The sequence below is a fragment of the Helianthus annuus genome, chromosome 9 (genome assembly GCF_002127325.2).
Source record: "Helianthus annuus cultivar XRQ/B chromosome 9, HanXRQr2.0-SUNRISE, whole genome shotgun sequence".
NCBI classification, from domain to species: Eukaryota; Viridiplantae; Streptophyta; class Magnoliopsida; order Asterales; family Asteraceae; genus Helianthus; species Helianthus annuus.
The window spans coordinates 162,310,250-162,333,910 of NC_035441.2; the positions used below are offsets into that span (position 1 = coordinate 162,310,250).

General features: G+C 35.4%; 1 protein-coding gene and 1 long non-coding RNA gene across 3 annotated transcripts; one reads left to right on the plus strand and one right to left on the minus strand.

The window, feature by feature from the left end:
- Nucleotides 1-6,626: 6,626 nt before the first annotated feature.
- On the minus strand, nt 6,627-9,902 carry LOC110874870. Its single transcript, XR_002556290.2, has 3 exons — nt 9,783-9,902; nt 7,803-7,888; nt 6,627-7,519 (listed from the first exon to the last, which is right to left on the minus strand). It is a non-coding gene; the product is annotated as an uncharacterized LOC110874870 (long non-coding RNA).
- A 1,395-nt stretch (nt 9,903-11,297) lies between these two features.
- Nucleotides 11,298-17,190, plus strand: LOC110879302 (shaggy-related protein kinase epsilon). Of its 2 annotated transcripts, none has more exons than XM_022127729.1 (13): nt 11,298-11,474; nt 13,054-13,224; nt 13,313-13,405; nt 13,593-13,652; nt 13,976-14,248; nt 14,347-14,418; nt 14,514-14,570; nt 14,906-15,046; nt 15,143-15,193; nt 15,722-15,817; nt 15,908-15,991; nt 16,762-16,864; nt 16,948-17,190. In XM_022127729.1, the coding sequence occupies exons 2-13, from the start codon at nt 13,105-13,107 to the stop codon at nt 17,031-17,033; spliced, it is 1,236 nt and encodes a 411-aa protein (XP_021983421.1). In that variant the 5' UTR covers nt 11,298-11,474; nt 13,054-13,104; the 3' UTR covers nt 17,034-17,190. The 2 variants fall into 2 exon arrangements, with proteins under 2 accessions (XP_021983421.1, XP_035833682.1); XM_035977789.1 differs by having other exon boundaries at nt 11,300-11,474; nt 13,040-13,224.
- Nucleotides 17,191-23,661: the final 6,471 nt, after the last annotated feature.

A 23,661-nucleotide genomic window follows, 5' to 3' on the forward strand; every position in this document is an offset into this window, starting at 1 on the left:
AACCACTGATCACCACTCAAACAACTGCCATCATAACCCCTGCTCAAAAGCAGAAGACATCTGCTGATACATCAGTAGTTGTAATGACAACAACGGTTGAGCACCAGTTGTTTCAACAGCTGTTAGTCAACCATCCACCACTGCTCTCACCTTTTCTATATCACAACCAAAGCTCTTCAGTAGAAAAAGAAAGCCAATCTCTGCCAATGAGGGTATACATGATCCTAATGCTGCACAATATCCACTGGAACTTGAAGCTATCAAAAATGAGATGAGGCAATTCTATACAGAAGAAGATCCTTCAAAAAGAAGATTCTCCTCACTCATAGGCTACATGCCACCAGAGGATATGGATGATTACCTCAAGATCAAGGCAAGGCAAGCTAAACTAAGAGCTAAAGTTGAGAGTGAAAGTGAAGGTCTAAGCGAAGAAGGCATTGCTAAAAGACTGGATTTCTTCTTCACTAAAGTAAAGCAGATAGAAGTGTTTGCACAAGAACTGAACAAAGAAAAGGCTGAACAACGAAGAAAATTAATAAAACAATACCTAGCCTACATCATGAAAGAAAAATTCTATCCTGCTGAAGAAAAACAGTTTGAAGAATGGCCACTAATCGCTCTAAAGCATGAGGCTGATAGGATTGACAGAATCAAGAACGATCCTACAAAGAAAAGGAATGCTCCAAACTGGAGCAAATTCAAAAAGCTCATTGCTGACCTCACTGCTGAGTACAAAAGAAAGAAAAAGGAGCTGGTGGATGCAAAAATGGATACTGCTGAAGCCATATCAAAATGGTCAAAACAGCAGACTGATGAAGCCTATGAAAGGCTAAAGAAAAGAAAGATAACTGTTTCAAGTGCTTCAAAGAAACGTGAACAAATGATGAAGCTTGAACAGTAGATTGAAAACCTCAGAACATTGTTCAAATCAGCAGACAAACCTATTTTTGTGTCAAACCAAGAAGAAGGTAAACATCTGACTGAAGAAGAGGTCAAAGAAAAGAAAGCAGAGTACTTCAAGGACACCATCATGAAAATGGGTCTAAAAGAAGACAGCTCAACAAAGCTTCAAAACCTTGTTAAAAAGGTATTAAACAAACCTGCATCACCAAACACTGCAACAGACATGTCAGAAATTGAAAGGCAAGAGCAAATTGAAAAAGAAACTGCAGAAGACATAGCTGCAGCAAACAAAGTCATTGAAGAAGCCTTCAAAAGAATGTCTGAAAGTCTGCAAGTGTTCACAAGGCCATCATCTCCTAACTCATCTAAGAATAAATCTCTCCCAAGAAACCCATTTGGTTTAAAAATACTAAAGTGGATGTCTGATCAAAAGACTCACGTATTGACTCTTGTCAGAACCAATGGTGAAGTGAAGTACATATCAAGGAAAGAAGCACTTGGCCTGAGTGTTGAAGATTTGCAGGATCTCCTTGAACTTACACTGTGTAGGGATGAAGATGACCAGAGTGCCAAGGAATTTGAAGCTGAATTTAAAAGACAAGCTAAGGAACTCTTGATTGAGAAATAAAGGTCCTGAATAGTGAAGGGTTTTGGCATTATCTGTTCCAGGGGGAGATTGTTGGGATTGACAAGCTAGAATAATGAAGGGTTTTGTAAAGCCAAAACCGGATCACATCAGAGGACTACAATAAGCAGCAGTTTACACTTTGCTTTCCCCTTGACAGTGGTATTCTAACAGCTGATGGATCTTATGTACTGCTCACTACAACAACTGATGAACCAAACACTGATGAAACTCTAAAGAACTGCTGAAGACAAACACTGTTGCTCTATCTACTGCTGTTTTCTAAGTACTGCTGAAGACACAAGCACTGCCCACTCAAAGACTGAACACCTTTGAAGAAAGCACTGAAGTTCAACATCAGTGCTCAGGCTACAACAGTGGAACGTGAAGCAGTTGTTACCTCTTGGTTTGTATTGTACTAATAATCAGATGTTGCATATCAGTAGGTTGTTTAGAACAGTGTATATAGGTTGTTAGTTTGTTAGATGTCACTATCATGGTGACGTCAGCTCAGATGCGTCAGTGGTTTGGTTTGCCTATAAATGGAGCAGTGCCCTGTACTGTTACATTTGATTGACTGAGTAGATTCTTCTTCTCCAGTCCAATCCTTTCATCTTGTGCAACCAACCTTGGGGTATCAGGCTGAGCGGGAGCTTAGTATTGTAAGCATGCTTGTAATCTTTTGATTTTCATTGTAATCATTCGACTCAAAGTAAAACAAGTGTTTAAACATACTATTCTCTTCTATGTTTGTGTTTACAAAGTTTGTATCCATTTCCGCTGCACTTTTCACTGTTTAAATATTCTCTCACTGTTCAATTTATACAAACAAACACAATCATGAGAGCCTCCGATCCTAACAGATTTGTTTTGGTCATATTGAATCACAAAGTCCTAATTCCTAATGGTGATTCAGATAACGCCACGAAGGGTAATACAGTAAGAACACTTATATATAGGAAGTACCAGCGACGTATCCACCGTATGCTTATTGTATGACTCTAGTTTTGTTATCTAAATCACCAACAATTCTCTACACATAAACAATAACCATCGGCGCATTCATACGTAAAGCACTTCTCAGAAATCTCACGATGAAGATAGAAAGATTTAAAATAGTACTTTAAACATCCTACAAGAACCTAACTATGAAGATAGATAGATCCTATAAGGATTTGGTTTGTGTCAATTGTCGGGTCTTTCTTCGTAGGAATAATACACAAAAAGCACTTAGTAACACACATGTATGCCATACATTGAGAAAAATTGTTTATACATATGAATCACCCCAAAACATTTGAGAAACGAAAAAGAGAGGACTATGTACTCACAGGTTTGCGTATAAGTCTTGTTCAATTGAATAGCAAGGCTCAATGTTCAAGTGTTGAAGTGGTTCCTAGTGTATCCGATACTATGTGTTAGCGTATCGAAACGGGAGATCAGATAGAATGAGGTTTATAAACCAAAAAAGAGTTGGATCTTGTATAACATGGTTCATGATACCATACATTCTGATTTGGAAGTGTTTCATAGTGTTTTGACTTGTTACGGCTCGCTAAAGCGGTTTACGCCACTTTAACGGGTCGTAAACATAACTATGGGTTCAGATGGTTAAATACGTCATATGACGAGTCTAATATGTCAAAACTAGTTTATATAAGTTGTATAATCAGTTTAGATGTCAAAATAATGTTCTTATATGTTCAAAACTATTTTATGCGCAAAAAGGGTATTTTTGGCATTTTAAAGAATATAATATCGACTCGTCATTTGACTAACCAAACGATATGACCAAAAGGTATAACCACAGTAGGTTATTCCCTATTATATTATGGTCATAATAAAGGGCTTGGTCGGATCCTAATGTTGACCAAACGGGTCAGATTCGAAAGTTAAAGCGGTAGTCAAACAACTCGACTAACGACTAAGGAAATAAGCGCTAAACTATAAATAACGAGTTAGACATGTTGGAACATGTCTAATTATGTTTATAAAACTGATTTGGTGTCAAAACTTTAAGTTTTAAAACCCGAAAACCATTTCGTCATAAAATTCACTTATGCACATCTTTGACTTTTAATAAACAAAACTTTGACTCGTCACTTCGCCTAGTAAACGTGGAAATCAGAAGGTGCAACCGCAAGGGATTATAACCTTCATGATTACGATCATGTTGCAAAGTTCAATTTGAACTTTGACTTGACCAAAATGGTCAGAATCGAAAGTCAAATAGAAAGTCAAATTATTTGACATTTTGCTTATAACAAGCTAAAATAAAGAAATAGACTAAGGAAGAACACTTACTTGTGTTCTAGGAAGTCTTTGAACTCAGTAGGAGGCCTCTAAGAAGAAGCAAACTCCAGAAATGAGTGATAGAGAGAAAGAATTGGAAATGAGTAAAGAATGAGATGAACTTGAGTGGCTATTTATACTTGAAGCTTGATCATAGGATCATGTCAAGTGTTAGAGGTTGTTACAAGATCAAAACAAGTGTCTAGTGAGGTGTCTCAACCAGAAGGAAGGTGGAAGTTTCGAGCTAGGTGTCAAGAAAGGAAGCAATGAGGCAGAACTTGATGGCCAAGCAAAATTTTATTAATGGCACTGGTTTACGAACCGTATGGTCCTAATCTCTTACGGTCCGTAAGCTTGGTCTGGGGCCAAGTTTTGCTTTTTGGCAGATTTGGCCCCTGGACTTGTATTGTTGCGTTTTGTCACTTTTACCCCCTTTTAACCTAATATTTAGGTTATATAAAGGTGTTAAGGCATGTGTAACTTGGATTTTGTTAGGAAAGGTCGTGGGTGTCGATTCGTTCGATCGTACGGTTACGAGTTTCACAAATAAAGTACGAGACTTTATCGTACGCGAATACGATCGAAATTGCACGATGATTGAAATTATGCATTCTCGCAAATAAAATACAAGATTTTATTGAGAACTAAAATGTTCGGATTTGTACATATAGTCCGTATGCTGAGGGTTTGGACAGACTTTTGCACTTTGTCAAAAATGGTCCCTGAACTTGTATAAACATGTTTTTTCATTCCTAACCCTTCAAAACTTATATCTAAGTTATGTAAAGGGCATTTAGGGTATGTGTAACTTATGTCCTTGTCTCGGTGTGTAAGTTACGTTAAATTGATTACATTTAAGTATCGGTTAACGAATTATTTCCAAAGGAAAAAGTTTTTGAAAGTTTAGAATTTTGCACAAGGGTTACACATGGGTTGTGATATTTTGGACCAAGGGCAACCCTATGCCATTCATGACATTTTCACAACCACCAACAATGGGCTGGTCAGACCCCCAGGCCAACACATAGGTATGATAGTGTCGTGATGCATACGAGGAACCATATCCTCTTTTCAGCTTGTTCCAACACATCCCATTAAGCATATAAGGATCCAAATATTAGGCTACCCAATACCCGTCATTGACAATAACCCTGATACCTAAAAATACTAATACTAACATTAACAATAATACTACTACTAATAGTAATGCTAATATGAACTACTAATAATAAATAATAAATACTTAAAAATAAACTTAGACGAGAACATACCTTAAAGCTATCTACGGTAAATTGATGTAGAGTCTCACTACTCGTACCCCTACTCCTGCTCCCACTCATGCTCCAAAATGACTACTAGCAACACCCAAAAGGATACTGCATACTCGTGATTCTCTATACTAGAGCATTCTCATTAAAGAAAACGATACTCTAAAGTCCTCATATGTACTTCTACTTATAAAAGAAGTGAAGCCGTCGATATGGGATGAGAATGTGGAGGTTGCTAGCTTATCTTAAGTAAACTCTTTTGAGTTTTGTATTATTATAATTAAGTTGCTTCACTCGTTTTTCTCGTATAACTTTTAAAATATAACATTTTATAAAATTACGAATATAATATTGAGACAGGCTTATTTTTCTCTATGTTTTGACATAAGTTTTATTAAAAACGGAGTAAGGTCAAATATAATATATTTTACTATTAGCATTAAATATTATTTTATAATGCCAAGTACTTGTCTATATCTCATATCCCAAATTACATCTTACTTGTTCAACAATACATGAAAGTAAATTTTTTATATATATATATATATATATATATATAGGGTTGGTTAACATACAATTTGTGTTAACGTACGGTGCGTACGAGATTGAGTTACAACATGCGAGTTTTTATTTATAACATGCGATTGTTTTTTTTTTTTTTTACACAACATGCGAGTTTGATATTATCAACATGCGATTTGTGTTTTTATACAACCATGCGACTTTCTTTCATAACATGCAATTGAAGTTTATAACGTGCGACCTTCAAATCTCGTACGCTCGGCATACTTTACATTACACTTTCACTATATATATATATATATATGTATATATATATTGTTTACAAAACGGGGTGTTACAACTCTACCCCTCTTAAATTAGGTTTCGTCCTTGAAACCTGACAAACCATGAATAACTGAGGGAAGGATTTTTTCGTCTCGTATTCACTTTCCTTTATTTAACATTTGATCACTTCATATGTTCCCATTATACTAACGCTTGTTTTATGTCATATGGCAAAACTAATTTATCTTTGTGTCTAGGACCTTTACAAGTTGCTCGATGACCCGTTTCAAAGCCTATTAGCTAGAGTCTTGGCCACAATTTTGTATATTATCCCTATTAAGGGGATTGGTATGAAATTTGATATTAATAAAGGGTCTACATTTTTTGAATTAGTTTCAAGAAAGAGGAGTTACAACTCGATATGATCTCCCCATTTCAATGACTCGAGGTTTCAATTCCTACTAAAGGCATTTCATAAATTAAAAGTTCATACCGTCTGGGCCTGAAGCTTTGTCTCCACCACAACTCCACACCGCACTTTTGACCTCTTCCATCGAGAATGGGTTTGTGAGCATCCTGCTTTGGTTTATATTACACCCTAACATGTTTTACTCGAACAAGTTACAGCGGAAATACGAACTATAAAATTTCTTTTGATTTAATCATTCTAACATGTTGAATAGACTTCTAAAAGAGTCTTTACGATAAATACATTCTTCATTTTCTATTAAATAATAAAAATATGTCATACATTTATCAAAGCTACATAATTACACACTCCCATACAATCTATTATGTGACTCGATCTTCATCGCCTTGTTTCCATAGAAATGTTTTCTGATATTGCACAACCTGTAGCCACCACATACATTCGCATTATTAGTACTTGGTGACTTTAAATATAACCTAAAGGTGCATATTTAAACGACTACACAGCGTCCCGTTCTTAAATACATTTCGTCTGTTTAGTTTTCTAGCTTCATACTTTACCATTCTCGTATCGATCCTTCAATAGTCCAATATTAATGTACCTGAAAATCATTTCATTCTCAGTAACAACATGATTACAACCAATTATACTTATACGTATGGAATCTGCGCCCCCGAATGTACATGTCATATTCATTAGTACATATTACATTCCATTACATTTATACATCTATAAACTCTTTTATTTAACTCTTACATACAGTCCCTATTTGTTCCCTTCTATATTATCCAATCGTCATTATACCTTTTGACATTCAAGTTTACTAGTTTACATACTTATTTCCTTTCCATTCGTACTCATATACGAGTTTCATACCCATTACACCTCGCCTAAACTCCTTAACAAGGTTGAGGTGCATTTCGGGAGCTTATCGGAACATCGGGAGACGATTTGGATCAACTGGACACACGGAACAAAGACATTTGAGAATCAGACTTAGAGTTTGCATCGGCGACGGCCTAAAGTTGCATCGCCGACACATCGCCTTGGCTGGAAACACCCGTAGACAGTAGATTAGGGCGTCAGAAGAAAACAAGTCAGCAAGTTGCATCGCCAACGCTTGAAAGGCACGTCGGCGACGCATCACATATTGTTGTTGCGCTGCATTTAGCAAATCTTGGGTTTTTCGTCCGTTTCAACACCCTCTCGCGCATCCTGAGAGTTTAAAAATGTGAAGTTACATCATTCAAACCCCAAAATCATCCTAACATTAAACCCCATGCCCCAACATCTAATTTCCATTCCTCGACACACTACTTTCTACATTTGACTCGTTCACTTATACCGTGTAATTCCAAACATAAACAACTACCCACGACTTGCCACAACATTACTTACCTTGGTACTTACCCTTACCCGTAACTCCTTACATGGTTCCCTATATTCAACATACCAAACTTCATTTATAAAATAAGAGGTGATTCCGGAAATCACTAACCTTAAGTGCCCGTATTCATAATCGTTTCCTCACCTCCTCTTGACCCGTTAGCCTTCCGTGCTTGCGCCCTTGACATATTGCTTATCCTTACATGTCACCACAATTACATTCTTGTTAACATACATGATATTACATATCACCAAATCATCGCTAATTCTATAACAACCTTCCTAAATTATTTGAAACACTCCTAAAATATTTAGAACACCCCTATACGTCCTAAAATACACCCCGTATATAAAAAATGGCCCTAAATACCTGTATTTTTATAAAAATTAAATAAAATAAAGATTTAATGGGTGCTCACGGGCCGCGAAGACCATGTCTTCGTCTTACGCGGGCCGCGACAGCTAGGCCACCAGGAGCAGCCCGGAGCCGCCACGTGTCGTGCACGTGTTGGGTCTAGGGTTTGAGTCAACCAAGCTAGGGACTACCCTAGTTGGCCTCGCGGGCCGCGAAGCCCTTTGTTGAATCTTTCGCGGGGCGCGACAAACCCGATATCAGGCCCTATAAATTGAGACGATCGACTTTCAGTTTCCGACGTTCAAAACTTAAAATTCTCTCTCAATTTCTATAGTGTAAAAGTAATACCCGGGCATTATACCCCCCTAATTAGCGAAGCTCTGCCTCGTTGTAAGTATTTTAACCCCCGGTTACATATTAGATACGTTGCCCTATTGATCTAGTGCTCCGTAACGACTGTTGAGGCTCTGCCCGACGTAGTCGTCGGAGTTCTGTCGCGGGGAGGGCATAACTAATGTAAAATTGGGTTATTATACTAACACATGTGCATTTTTTTAAATTTATAGATTATAGCCAGGAAGCCACAAGAAATTACCTAAGATAGCAATGTGAGTAATCTCCGTTTTGTAAACCTTTTTGCAAGATGTTTTTACAATAGTCAATCTTAACAAGCACAAGGCGTGGACTTAACAATTCAACATTCCAAATTTACGCAATTCATTATACCATCAAATATAATATATAATGAGCCATCATGCATCACCCGATCCTCCTAGTTTTACAATCATATTAAGATTTCTAATCATCCTATTCTCATACTCATTAACTTTTCATAAAGTCAACGGTCAAGTATACAAACTTCCAACTTAGGAATATTCGTCCACATCAATGTAGTCGATTGTACTAATGGCACCTTAAACATTTTATACCCATGTAGTAAAATACATATAATCATGTAATCACCTAGTTATATGCACGCACAAACATAATCAGTTTCTTCCATACTAGTAATCTCATAATTCTACAACTAACCATAACCATGGTTTGCTAACCCAAATTATCATCCCAACATTGTCCCGTCTTAGTACATTCATGTTCTTCACAATTAACATCAAATTGTTCCCTAACCTCAACGAACAATCAATCAAAGCACATAGTGTGTACCATACCATTCAAGCATAGCACACAAGCTACAAATGCATAATTCTTACCAAATTATACAATCAACTATATTTCCACCTAAAGCATATTCCGCATGTTAGTTTACTATAAATCATATCATTATCACATTCTTCACATGCCTATCCATTGTTAGCATATAAATTTCACAAACTAACTTGTACTAGGCATTTCATTAAACACTTGGTGTGCGTACCACTATCTAAGCATAATGTATAAGTACTTCATGCTTTTCTTCCCATTTCTTGTTTTCATTCATCAACAAAGTAAAACATCAATTTGATTTTATACCATATTCAACCTAACTAGTAAGGATTCATCACATACAACATAATATATCAAGAATTGAACAAGGAATGAAAATGGTTGACACACCCATGTAGCCATCTTCACCAGTAGAAGTGGGTTTTACCTTTAAATATCAAATTACTTAAAAGCATCCATAACCAAGTTCTATTTGATGATTTAATACACATTCATGCGTAATTTCATACTAATTCCAAGATTTGTCATATACTCATTTCTTATAACATCACTAAATTCGAAATTAGAGCTTACCTCTTGTTTATTAGGATGGATGATGAGGAATTTCATCCCATGCAAGAGATCAAGCTCCATTCCACCTTCAATTTATGGATTTTTGGATGAGTTGGGAGAACTCCCTTCTTCTGTTCCTTATGTGTGTCGAGACACACTCCACCCCCATATAACATCCCACACTTTCTATTTTCTAGAAAGTTTAATCCAAAACTCCCATTTCAGTCCCTCCAGTTTATTACTTGAGCAAAATTGTTTCAACTTTCATTTCTTTCTATTTAACACATATTCTAAGTAGGTTAATTAGAATAGTTAGACCACTTCATGCTATATACAAGAAACTTACTAGTAAACCAAACATTGGGGTTTTTTTGGGGCGTTAGAGTTTAAAGTGATCTTCTTAAAATCATCAACTATTAACATCAGGCGTTTACGCATTGGCTTTTTGAATTTTGAAAAAAGGCCTTTTTAATCTCTGTTTTCATCTCCTTCGGGTTGCCATGAATACTGCCATCAATTTTAATAGAATTAATCCTCCTTCTAGAATGTTGTGTTTCATCCCCGTTCTTAACCTACTCCAGCCGAGCTTTTTGTTGCAGATCACTAACTTTATCTATCTTTGTGATCCTTTGTTTCAAATAGACTCTTTTTTCTTTCTCGATATTATTTATCTCCTTCCTTCACCCGTTTTTTCTAGTAAGTCTAGGGCACTAACAATATCCACCAAATTCGGTTCCTCCTTTTTACCCACAGTCCTCTACTCCTTAATGTTGTTTTTGAGTTTTTTTTAGCAATGTTGGCATATTACAATTACAACCATTTGCCTCTTTTTTCACCGGTCAATTACAACCTCTCGCAACCCATCCTTCTCAAGCCAGCTATTAAAAAAATTAAAAGGGGCGAGACCAAAATCCAGAAGCTCACACATATGCAAGTTCATATGAAATGCACACAAATAAAAACATATACCAAATAGAAATAACTTGCTTTTACAGACATAAGGTCAATAAAAAATATGAAAATCCTCGTTGAGTCTTCAAAACATACTCTATCTTGTGACAATTAAAATAAACCGTCCTTAAAAGAGTTTTACAAAAATAAAACAAAAAATTTAGCGATTAAAAGAGTTTTACAAAAATAAAACAAAAACTTTAACGATTAAACGAGTTTTACAAAAATAAAACAAAAAAATTAACGAACCAGTCCAGCCAACCGAACCAAAATGGCAGTGAGTCCGGTTCCTGTGGGTCGTTTTCAACATGATCATCGACAGGAAACAACGTGCATACCGTTACACTGCACCCGTAACAGACAAACAAACTCCACACTATAGCTGTACGTTCTTTTTTAATTTTTTTCCTGTAGCTGTATCTTAACAACCCAGCAATATAATTGACATCACCATTTAATAATTTCCACGTGGCACCTTCCCTTGTTCATCGGACCCCAAATCCAATCCAAAACTAAAATCACGAAACCATTTCAAGTCCGTCATCAAGAAAAATAAAATAAAAAAAAATAAATAAACAAATAAGATAATTCCGAAACAAGCGAGTCCCACATGGTCAAAGCTTGTAAGAAAAGATCTCTGAAACCTCATAGACTCCCTTCGTACTTTGCATTTTCACATTTTTCTAGGGTTTCGTTCGCGATTTTGTGCTCATTTTGATCAGATTTCGGTAGATTTTGAGCTAATTCAGCTGCAGCGTACAGGTAAATTGTTTGTGTTTTGTTCTCGTTTGATTATTCTGTTGTTTTGTTGTGATTTTGTGCTTAATTTGATCGGAATTTGGTAGATTTTGAGCTAATTCAGCTGTAGCGTACCGGTAATTATTGTAGTTTGATTATTCTGTTGTTTTGCTGTGATTTTGTGCTTGGTTTGATCGGATTTTGGTAGATTTTGAGCTAATGTAGCTGTAGCGTACAGGTAATTGTTGTTGTTTTGTTCTCATTTGGTTATTATGTTGTGATTTTGTGATGGATCGGAGCTTTAGGGTTGATTATCAGGTTAGGAAAAGTAAGAGAATAGTTCAGAATCATGGAATCTAGGGTTTGTGGAAGCCTGTTTGCAAGTATTTGATTGAATTTTTGGTTTTGGAAGATGATATAGGATTGTGTTGTAATAGGTGTTTTGTTGAAATGATTTGGATGATGTAATGTTGGATATGTGTTTTGAAAATTGAAAATAGAAATCTGTTAACAGGCTTCATCATCTAGGGTCTGTGGTTGGAGTTATATGGGATATTAATTGGAAGGATATGGATATGACCTGTTTATTTATATTTGCGGCAGTTATAAAATGCATGTACTGTTTTGCAAATTTGAAACTGGATAGATTAGATTTGTCATAGCTTATGCAGTTGTGATCTTCATGGAGTAACAGATATGTCATATGATGATATGGGTAATTTTTTTTATAGTCTAGCAGAGCATAATCATAAACGAGTGAATGCTTCCAGTTGTTCACATGTAATTCGTGCTCAGGGCGGTTAAAGTTTAAACCAGCGACAAGCCGGCACTATCCTTGTAGCCTTGTACAATCAAGATTGGTTAATAAAGCATTACCCTAATGCACTAATATGTTTGTAAAACGTCTAGACATGTTTTTATAGGCACTGTTAGCTGCATATTTTTCCAGTTTATCTGGGTCGGGGGGAGTAATGAGATAACTACTACAATTGTTGTTGTTGATAAGCCGATTTATTTTTGCAAGCTCGTGTGAATTTAAATCTGTGTACCTTTTCTTTTTGATGAAATCAATGATGAGCTACTACCATTTCAATCGCTCATGTGTGTTGAGAATGCTAATATATCTGTTACTTACATGTTTCACGTTATTATACTATAACATAACTATATAATTCACAAACTTAGTATACAATAAGATCATAAACATATATACTGTTGTAAATAAGAAAGTGGAAACACTAACTACCATAAGATCCTTTTATAAATAGAAGAAGTAAATCAGAGGGGTTAACAAAATCAAATAAAATATAATATTAGTACGCAGCAACATGTGCTGTGCTAATGTCATGTTTGATGTGGGGCAATGCAGAGTAGCAGCTGTACTGTGCTGGATCTGTAACAGATTGATATACTGGCTTTAACTTAGTAATAACGGCATACATTTCAATATCTTACTAGAATATGCACTTCAAAATGATGATGATGATGTCCTAAAACCATATTCATGGATCTGACCATTAGTTACTTTTGTATATATGCATTTTTATTACTCTGTTGTTTATCTTATGTACAACATTGAATTTTTATAGTTGTTGTTACACAGATACTTGCAATATGACTGGTGCCTAAGCAACAACTACAAATCACCTCAACTATGGCTTCAGGTGAAATGGGTCCTACTGCAGTTGAAAAAAGTGGTTGTGATTCTATGTCTGTGGACAAACTGCCTGAGGAAATCAATGAAATGACAATCAAAGATGACAAGATCGAAAAGGTTGACTTTTTGACTCCAGCTGGACATTTTTCTTCCATTTTTTGGTGTATCAATGCTGAAATTGTTGCTAAAAGCTGCACTCTTGTAGGAAATGGAGGCGACAGTTGTAGATGGGCATGGTACTGAAACTGGCCACATCATTGTTACTACTATTGGAGGTAGAAATGGTCAACCTAAACAGGTAAACCTAGTAAAAGTCATAATAAGGCATATAAAGATCAAATATATTCTTTTAAGCCAAGTGGATCTCTACAACCCTTAGGTTGTGACTTTAATGCCCTATAGAGACGTTAATGTATTATTTACATTTTTCTTGAATGTTTTTACATATTTTGCTTAACTTTGTCTTTTTTAATGATCACTTACAGACAATAAGCTATATGGCAGAGCGTGTCGTTGGCCAGGGTTCTTTTGGAATTGTGTTTCAGGTATAATTTATGCACATGCTTTAAATTGTTAACTTTTCGAAGAAGTGACGTTTGACCCATTTACTTATGAAATAGTCGATTTGAGTTATGATTTATCTCTATCAGGTCAATGTGTTAAAAGAAATTTACAATCAACTAAATCTTATTATATAAAAAAAACAAATTATTTTTTGTAATAACATGGTTTTTGTGATCATATCGATGTATTACCTATTAATCAAATATGAACAAAAACTTTGCCTTGCAACTACCCATTTTTCAACCAGATTGGCTAATTACCTTGTATTTCATTAATCTGAGGTTTTAGAGCTTGCGTCGTGCAGGCAAAGTGCTTGGAAACAGGAGAAGCCGTTGCAATTAAAAAAGTGTTGCAAGATAAACGATACAAGAACCGTGAACTGCAAACTATGAGGCTTCTTGATCATCCTAATGTTGTTTCACTCAAACACTGCTTCTTTTCTACTACAGACAAGGATGAGCTGTATCTCAATCTGGTTCTTGAGTATGTTCCAGAAACAGCTTATCGTGTAGCAAGACATTACAGCAAGGCAAATCAGAGGATGCCTATGATATATGTCAAACTATACACCTATCAGGTTTGTTTTTGTAATTTGTATGCAAAATACTTCTGCCTCTTCTTTAATCTTCACCTAACGTTCATTCAGCTAATGTAATAATTATGACTATGTTTCAGATTTTTAGAGCCTTGGCTTATATTCATGCAATTGGGGTCTGTCACAGAGACATTAAGCCTCAAAATCTTTTAGTATGGTTCTAATACTTATCTCTTACCATAATATGAAGCTTTTATATAGATTTAGTGTTATAAGGCACACTTTATGCTGATCTGTTCTTCTGCAGGTGAATCCTCATTCTCACCAGCTCAAACTCTGTGACTTTGGGAGCGCAAAAGTTCTGGTAATACGCTGATTGCGACTTTGTTCACACTTTTACTATAGTGTAAAACTGTGTCTTGCCTACTACAATCTTTTAGTATAAATCTTTTAGGTTATCCTTTGGGTGCTGTTTGACCTGTTTCCTTTTTACCAAAGTTCTTTATGTTTACTCGTTTGCTTTGCTATGCTGGATATAAAACATAAACGAGTTGACCAATACATATATAAACGGGTCGAAATTGCCACATATTACAAATGGTTGTAGCTTAGCTGCTTAGTTGTCCTGTTCATCTAAAATTTAGGTTGCTAATGATAATCTATCTATCCATTACATATGTACTCTCTTGTGTTTAACAGGTCAAAGGGGAACCAAATATATCCTACATATGTTCTCGGTACTACCGTGCACCTGAACTCATATTTGGTGCAACCGAGTACACAACTGCAATTGATATTTGGTCTGTAGGCTGTGTTCTTGCTGAGCTGCTTCTTGGACAGGTTCTTTGTACAAACGCTATACATTTAGCCATAATTTAATACGATTTTTGAAGTTCATGCTTATTAATATACCCCTTTGTGTGATTCTGTACTCAGCCTCTTTTCCCAGGTGAGAGTGGCGTGGACCAGCTTGTAGAGATTATCAAAGTAGGTTCTATGTGAAGATTTTATTTTATATTTTGGAGTAAAATGCCATTTTCGTCCAGGTTTGGCCAGTTTTGCGACCGTTGTCCAAAGGTTTGTTTTTCCGCATCTGGATCCAAAAGGTTTGAAATCTTGCCATTTTCATATGTCTCGTTAATGCCATCCATTTTTCTCCATTAAGTTAGGGTATTTTCGTCTTTTCTTGTTAACTTAAGGGTATTTTCGTCTTTTTTGAATACTTGTACATTATGCTAAATGCTTGTACATAAAGTGAAAAAAAACCCCAAATTGCCCTTTAAGTTAACAAAAAAAAAGATGAAAATACCCTGACTTAACAGAGAAAAATGGATGGAGTTAACGAGACAGATGAAAATGGCAAGGTTTCAAGCCTTTTGGAATCAGATCCGAGAAAACAAACCTTTGGACCAAAGTCGCAAAACTGGCCAAACCTCAGGGACGAAAATGGCATTTTACTCTATATTTTATAAATCAATTCTGCTTATTAATCCTTTTTTTTGCATTATTGATTAGGTCCTTGGCACACCAACTCGTGAAGAAATTAAATGCATGAACCCAAACTACACAGAGTTTAAGTTCCCACAAATCAAGGCTCACCCATGGCACAAAGTGAGGATCCTGCTTTTAATCTCCACCGTAGATTAGTGATGGTAATTCTGTAACCTTTATGCACCTGTCTGACACAATGATGTGAAATAGATTTTCCACAAGCGGATGCCCCCAGAAGCTGTAGATCTTGTCTCAAGACTCCTCCAATATTCTCCAAACTTGAGATGCACTGCTGTACGTGACACTGTCTCTCATATCTTCGCATTATTAATATACTTTTGTTTTTATGCATTGCTGTATTGCTTCTTAAATTGGTTTGATGGCCCATGATATATAGTTAGTTATATACCTGTATCTTCTTAATGTCCCCCATCTGCATGATGTGCCTATTTTACCCCCTTTATACCACATTCTATGATATAGGAAATAAAGAATTAGAGATTTAGAGGCAAATGAGCAGATTGTGTAACGAGTTCCGTAAAAGTGTGTTTTAACTTTCTTTACGAGTCGAAACGGGCCAGGCTGGGTTGATCCGAAACGCTTTTGTCAAGAATTTGCATTTTTTAACAAATAATTATTGTGAAAAATATATTAAAAACTATATAATTGTAATCGTAGCTTACATTTTGGAATTAAATGATTTAAGGGGTTTTAGGCATAGAAATATACACTTGTGGAGTTGCGACTTTTGACCCATTTGCTAATTTCTGTTTTCTGTTACCCGTTAGACATCAAACTTAACCTGTATCGACTCGTTCAATAGCAAATGTGTTGAAATTGGCAACTCTTGCTAGAATATAACCTATCAGAGATAATTTAAATAAAAACATAATATATATATATATATATATATATATATATATATATATATATATATATGCCAAAATATGAATTTGAAATTTGCTATATTTTAAAATCTTCAAATGAAATGTTCCTCCATTAGACTACTGTAGAGGAAGACAGGTTGACTAAAGACAGCTTTATACTTTTGTTTTTTAAAACAGTTGGAGGCCTGTATCCACCCATTCTTCAATGAGCTTCGTGATCCAAACACTCGCCTTCCAAACGGACGACCTTTGCCACCTCTCTTTAATTTCAAGCCTCAAGGTTAGTTCCCAATGATCGATCTTATCTAATCAATGTGACTTCTTATTATCAAGTGTCATTCTCATGCTGATTACATTCTTTAGAGCTAAAAGGTGCATCAGCTGAACTTCTGGCTAAACTCATACCAGAACATGCTCGGAAGCAGCAGTGTCCTGTAGTTGGCGGTTAGCATAAGTAATTGTCGTTATGTATCAAATGCCATGTTTATCTTCCCCCTCCTTAACTTAAAGATTCCGGCCAGTGCCCACTTCTTTGTTTGTTTTGCTAGATTTATTCTCGAAAGAGATAATTATCTTTACTACTTTTGGATTGTGGTGTTTGTTTCACTCATGAACTGGTGCGTCCTGATGCATGTTTGTAGCTTTGTCTGTGGTGGTGGTTGGCGGTGTCTGGTAAAGACTAGATTCATGTTTGGTGGCTCATCATCAAACCATCCGGCCCGCCTTGTATTTCTCACGCGTGAATCCGTGACCATACGTGGAACACCGCGGGAGCCGGAGTTACGTTGTCCACGGCGTGGAATTTTCCACGGGTGGAGAAAGGGTAAGACGCTGGGGTTTTTCATGTGGAGGTGAGTGATAGGGTGTTAGATCATATGATATATGAAAGACATTTCCATCATGTGATGGGTATGTGATAGGTGTGTAAAATGATGTCGCTATGTCGCTCTCAGTTCCTCTTCACAAAAATAAATTAAAGTAGGAGAATAGTGGTTTGAGTTATGACCACACCCTTAGGCTGGAGGGTGTGGTATAAAGCCCCTAGGGGCTTTATCACGCCAGGTTAGATCTACCTAGGCGTCACGTCATATGGGGGGCTTTAAAGCCCCTCTCTTTAACTTGCATTCAATGGTTTAAAGCCCTCTATTAAACAAAATTAAAAAAAAAAGATTTTATTGGTTGAAAAGAGGTGGGCCCCACCTGCACACACCTTTAACGCTCGTTAGCACCATGGCGGAGAACCCATAGCGCCCCCCTATTAACTTGGAAGGGATGGTGTATCGCGCCCCGGGGCGCTATAGATGTTGAGGTGGCGCTAAGCCACACCCTGTGGCCTTAGGGTAGTGGTTTTGGATAATGGAATAGAAGTGGATGACATGGCGCTGTTGTGGAGGATCATAATGACCATGAGGGTTATGACTACACCCTATAGCCTTGGTTTAAAAAAGCGCGCCTAGATGCGAGGTGACCTAAGACGCAAACCAAAACGCCTTGTGTGACATAAGGCGCATGGTGTACAAAAGGCGCAGGTGAGGCGCGCTTTTTAGGCTAAAATTTGACTTGAGGCGGAGATGAGGCGCGCACCTTTTGTACATGGGATGTTTCTGTGCAACTGAGTGTTGTACAACAGGCTTTTTATGTTGTACATTTCTGTTTTTTTTTTTTTTTTTTTTCATTTTAAAACATATATGAAGCTTAATTTTAGCTAAATCAAAGGTAGGGGATGCTAAAACCTATCAGATGTATAAAATAATTTATATAATCACTTTGCGCCTTGCATACGAAAAGCTCACCGCTTTTGCACTTTGCGCCTCGGTTTTAGACATCGTCGCTTTTGTGCGCTTCCCGCTTTTTTAAACCAAGCTTATAGCCTAATAAATGTTTGTATGTAAAATTATACTTGTATGTGATTTGTAATTTCATATATTTTACATATGGCTTGGTGGTTCATTAGTAAAGGTAAAGCCTTTAGGAACACATGGATTTGGAGGTCTTGGGGTCAAGTCCTAAGACAGTCGGATTAAAGAAATTCGCCTTTAAAATATGTAATTTTTTTACTAAACTTATATACTATTTGTTAATATTTATTACAATAGTTATATAGTATATTAGACGTCATATTTTATATCTAACAATCTCGTTAAGACTCATGAACTCGGGCAATTTAGATGTGATATATTTCATAATGAGGTGCAAGTTGCTTTTGACTCTTTTGAGTAACTAATAGTCAAGACTAGTGAAATAGAAGTGACTTGGGTTGCTAATAGCCCAGATCGAATTAGAAAACCATAATCAGGTTGTGTATACTAAGTACTAAATGTCAACACTAAAATCTATATAAAAATGAACTATTTAGAGATCCATAATATGCAAGCCCCTATAAAGTGTTACCTCCGCGACATCAGATTTAAAAACTTTCGTAAAAAAACCTTCACCTGTAGACTTGAGAGTTGAGATGAACCAGATGTGTGCCACAATGTGGGCTGACGAGGCTTGGAGGTCCGCTGGAGTCCAACGTAGAATGGACAGGTAAAAATCTTTACATTCTGGATGCTCTTGATTAGTAGTGGTGGTCCAAAAACAAATAGTTATTGTTTTAACTTTTTTAGTTTTTTTTTTCTCTTTTCTAAAAGAAAACTTCAAATATTAACTATTTTAGTTGATGTTCAATATTTGATACTATGAAAAGTGACTGAAATGAAAAATGAAAAATTGTAAGGCTTAAAACTAATAAATTTACACATTTATTTACCATAAGGCTAACTCCTCAATCTCACGGGGAAGATAACTTTCCTTCACATCTTGATACCGCTATACGATAAGCCCTTTGGTAAAACATTAGTTTGGTAAACCTAAAGTGTATAAGCTTGAAACTTTTTCCATTCCTTAGTTTTTTAGAGGTACTGTATTTTAGGTCACTCATTTCGATTGTTTTAGATTTTTAGCACAATCCGATTTTGGAACGTTACATGCTTGACTGAATGATGCCCATGGATGGTATGGAAGCAAGACGAAGTGGTATGGGGTTGATGTGGCAAGGTGGTAGTGCACAGAAACACTACCCCACATCTAGATACCTCAAAAGGCAAGCCGAGGTGGGAAGTGCATCTTGATAACTATCGCGATTGAGAGGAAGTGAAGAAGAAACGGGATGATGTGAGAGCGAGAAACGGGAAGGGAGAGAGCGGGAGAACAAAGTACCACCCCTCCTATGCGATGCATTAAATGATGTGGGATGGAGCGTCAGAGTGATATATTGTTGTTGCGGGATCCATGTTTTGTACCCCAAGATCTTATATGTATTAACATACTATTTCTTTCGGTTACGTTGTTAGTTCTTTTTATTTATGAAATTAATAACAAGCTAGTTGTACTGAGAATAGGTGAATCGGGGCTTTAATCCCGCGTTCGAACCTAACGGAGGGCGAGAGTTTACGGATTCCATCCAGTTCCTATGCATTAGGGGGTACGGTCTTATGACATAGCCCCAAGCAGGGTGGGTTTACACGTAAGATTTTTTGCCTTTCAAAAAAAAAAAAAAAAAAAACAAGTTAGTTGTTTAGAGTTATTCTTATTTTCAAATAAAACAAGATATTGTAATAGCTAGTGTAGTTTATTTTACCAATACTTATAACTTAATTTTAACTAATATAGACCAGTAGCTTGACAATTTGAACCACTTGATACCGTTCGAACAATATCGGTGTTGGTATCGGTGTCTATTTTCTGTCGATGTAAAACACGTGTTGATTTCTAAACCGAGTGCATCAATTCTACCGGTACTATAATGAACCGAATCGATACCGATTCAATACCCACGGTAATATACCGTCACAACGCACGGGCAAATAACATGGAATGTTAAAAAGATATAGATGCAAATTTAGAATCTTTTTTTTTAAGTTAACGAACGTAATTTTATATAAAAAATCAAATTGAATGCTAAATAAAATACTACTAATAAAATAATATAAAAATACAAATACCTGAAAATGATCAGTTATCATTTGTTACTGCTAATAAAAAAAACAAATACCAATTATTACTAAAAAATAAATTAATAATAGATAAAATATTAGTAAAAAATAAAAGAACAATTATATTAAATAAAAAGCAATCACTATTCATGGCAAATTTCTATTGGTACCTATAATATATATAAGAAAGGTATTAAATGTAATATTCGAAATTAAATTAGACTGAGTATGGGGTGTGGTTCACTAGTAAACTATCCTTATCATCGTCCACCTTAGCGTCACGTCAACATCTCTTTTCGCTATCTCTCTTCCGCTAAATTGGCCAATTGAGGGTGTGGTTCACTACCCTTCACTATCTCTACATCTTTTTTTTTCTAATTCATTTAAGAGTAAATTACAACCAGTGACTTTTACGTTTGCATCAAATTATAACCAGTGTCCTTTAACTAAAGAAATTACAGGCCCTGTCCGTTATGTTACTGGTTTTTAACACGTTATGTCCTTTAGACCTAACCTAGTTAAGTTTTTTTGGTTAGGTCTTACCATGTGTCACTCACATGAGGGCAACATGGCCTTTTCATCTCAATTTTATATTAAAAAACGAAATAAATAAATCTCTTTTGTCTCCTCCATTTTTTCAGTCGATCGCTCCTTTTTTCAGTTAATCCAAACGAAATAAATAAATCTCTTGTACCGCTCCATTTTTTGAGATGAATATGAACACTCAAATGTATGTTATGAGATGCAAGGGGAAATCGAAATTCATGTTAAATTGAGATAAAAAGTCCATGTTGCCCTCTCATGTGAGAGGGACATGGTAAGACTTAACCAAAAAATTTAACTAGGTTAGGGCTAAAAGACATAATGTGCTAAAAACCGGTAACATAAAGGACGGAGTTTGTAATTTCTTTAGTTAAAGGATACCGGTTGTAATTTGATACAAACGTAAACCGGTTGTAATTTACTCTTCATGTAATTTTGAACGAATAACATAACTTAAAATTACATAACACATAAATAACATAACGTAAAATTAATAAAATACATAAAATTAAGACTAAAAAATTCTTTTCATTGGGGATGAGCTCTCGTAATCTTCCAAGCCTTAAGATGAGAATCGAATTCTTTGGGCTCGTATGCCCGTTTATCTCACGTAGTGGTACCTGAATGGTTTCCTCCTCGTCTGGGGCCGCCTGAATCGCCTCCTTGAGTAGTGTGTCAAACTTGACACCATTGATTTGGATTATATGTCGTTGGTTCATGAGCTCGTATACCTTGTGTGTGGTGTTACCAAATTTTTTCATGAAATGTTGCGAGGATTTAATACCACATCTCATAAGATCCTCGAAACTTGTTTAAGGCTAGCTAAGCCAAACCTTCACCAAAATGATTTCTTCATTTTCGGTCTACTCCGTCATTTCATTAAAAAGAGATTGGTTTCAATCAAACACATTACCAAACAATATGAAAAAAAAATGTCCTATAACACATAAAAAACACCATATCATCAATGGAACCACACAAACAAAAAAAATGGTAAAAGATAAATCCTAACCAGCCTCAAACTTCCATTTTAGCCCTCAAACTTCCATTTTAGCCATAACTGCACTGAACAACAATAACAAACCTCATTTACATGCAAAATCATACATTTAATAAATGACTATCAACTTTTAACTACTTATGCCAAAAATTATCGGAAGTAGGGCTGCAAACGAACCAAACAAACACGAACATAACCTTGTCCGTGTTCGTTTGCTAAGAAATATATGTGTTCACAAACTATTCATGAACACTTACCTAATGAGATTTTATGTTTGTGTTCGTTTGTTTAGGAAATAAACTTGTTCGTATTCGTTTGTGTTTGTTTGTTAATTTTAGGCAACGAACGAAAACGAACAAATGGAAACAAACGAACACAAACAAGTGTTCATGAACAAAATTTATAGTACACTGACATTTATTAAATACTTTATTTGTCGAAATTTTGAAGTATTTAAATATATTATAAAAACTAAAAAAACCAATGAACTATCGAACACAAACGAACACGTTACCGAACGTTCACGAACATAAATGAACGAACGCGACCTCAATTCATGTTCGTTCGTTTAACTAAATGAACGAAATTTCTTGTTCGTGTTTGTTTGTTTAATAAACAAACACAAATAAAATTTCCGCCGAACGTTTAGTTCGTTTGCAACCCTAACCGAAATCGACTAAAATCCCAACAACTTTAAAGCTAACGCCAAAAATGCAGTTAAAATAGAATAATCAAGTACAAAAATCATTACTTAACAAATCTTGTAATAATAAGCTTGGTATTTATTCATTTTTTTTCTTACAGTAATACGTTTGGCATTTAATAATACGTATTCATTTTTCTTTTAATAATATGTTGGGTATTTAATAATACGTATTGGTCATGTCGGGTCAGGTAACATGTCGAGCCAGAACAAGCTACATAAAAAGGGTATCTTGGTTCAACTTAAAATGGGTTCCGGCCATAAATCACAATATATTTGATATTTATTAATTACTTGAATTTAATATTTTTAATTTAATTTTCTTTTATTCATTTTTAATTTATCATACAACCCCTAAACTTTAATAAAGTTATATTTTTTTAAACCAATTTACACTACAGTCCCAAAACATAAATAAAGTTACTTAGAGCATTCACATCTCTTCCATATTTTACCATATAATTACATTAAAAATAAAACAACTATATTTTATCTCTTATTTCAACTAAAAAAATACGTTTTTTATATCTTTATTATACATTTTCTATCTTCACTATTTACAATCACTTTTAAAATATATTAAAAACTACATAGTTTGACCAGTGTTCCATTAAATATACAGATGAATAATAACATTTTTTTTCTCTCCTCCACTTACAACTACTTTTTATTATATAAAATCTCTCTGTCATATACGTAAGAGATTATATCTTTATTATACATTTTCTATCTTTACTATTTACAACCACTTTCAAAATATATTAAAAACTACATAGTTTGATCAGTGTCTCATCAAATATATAGATGAATAATAACATTTTTTCTCTCCTTTACTTACAACAATTTTTTTATTA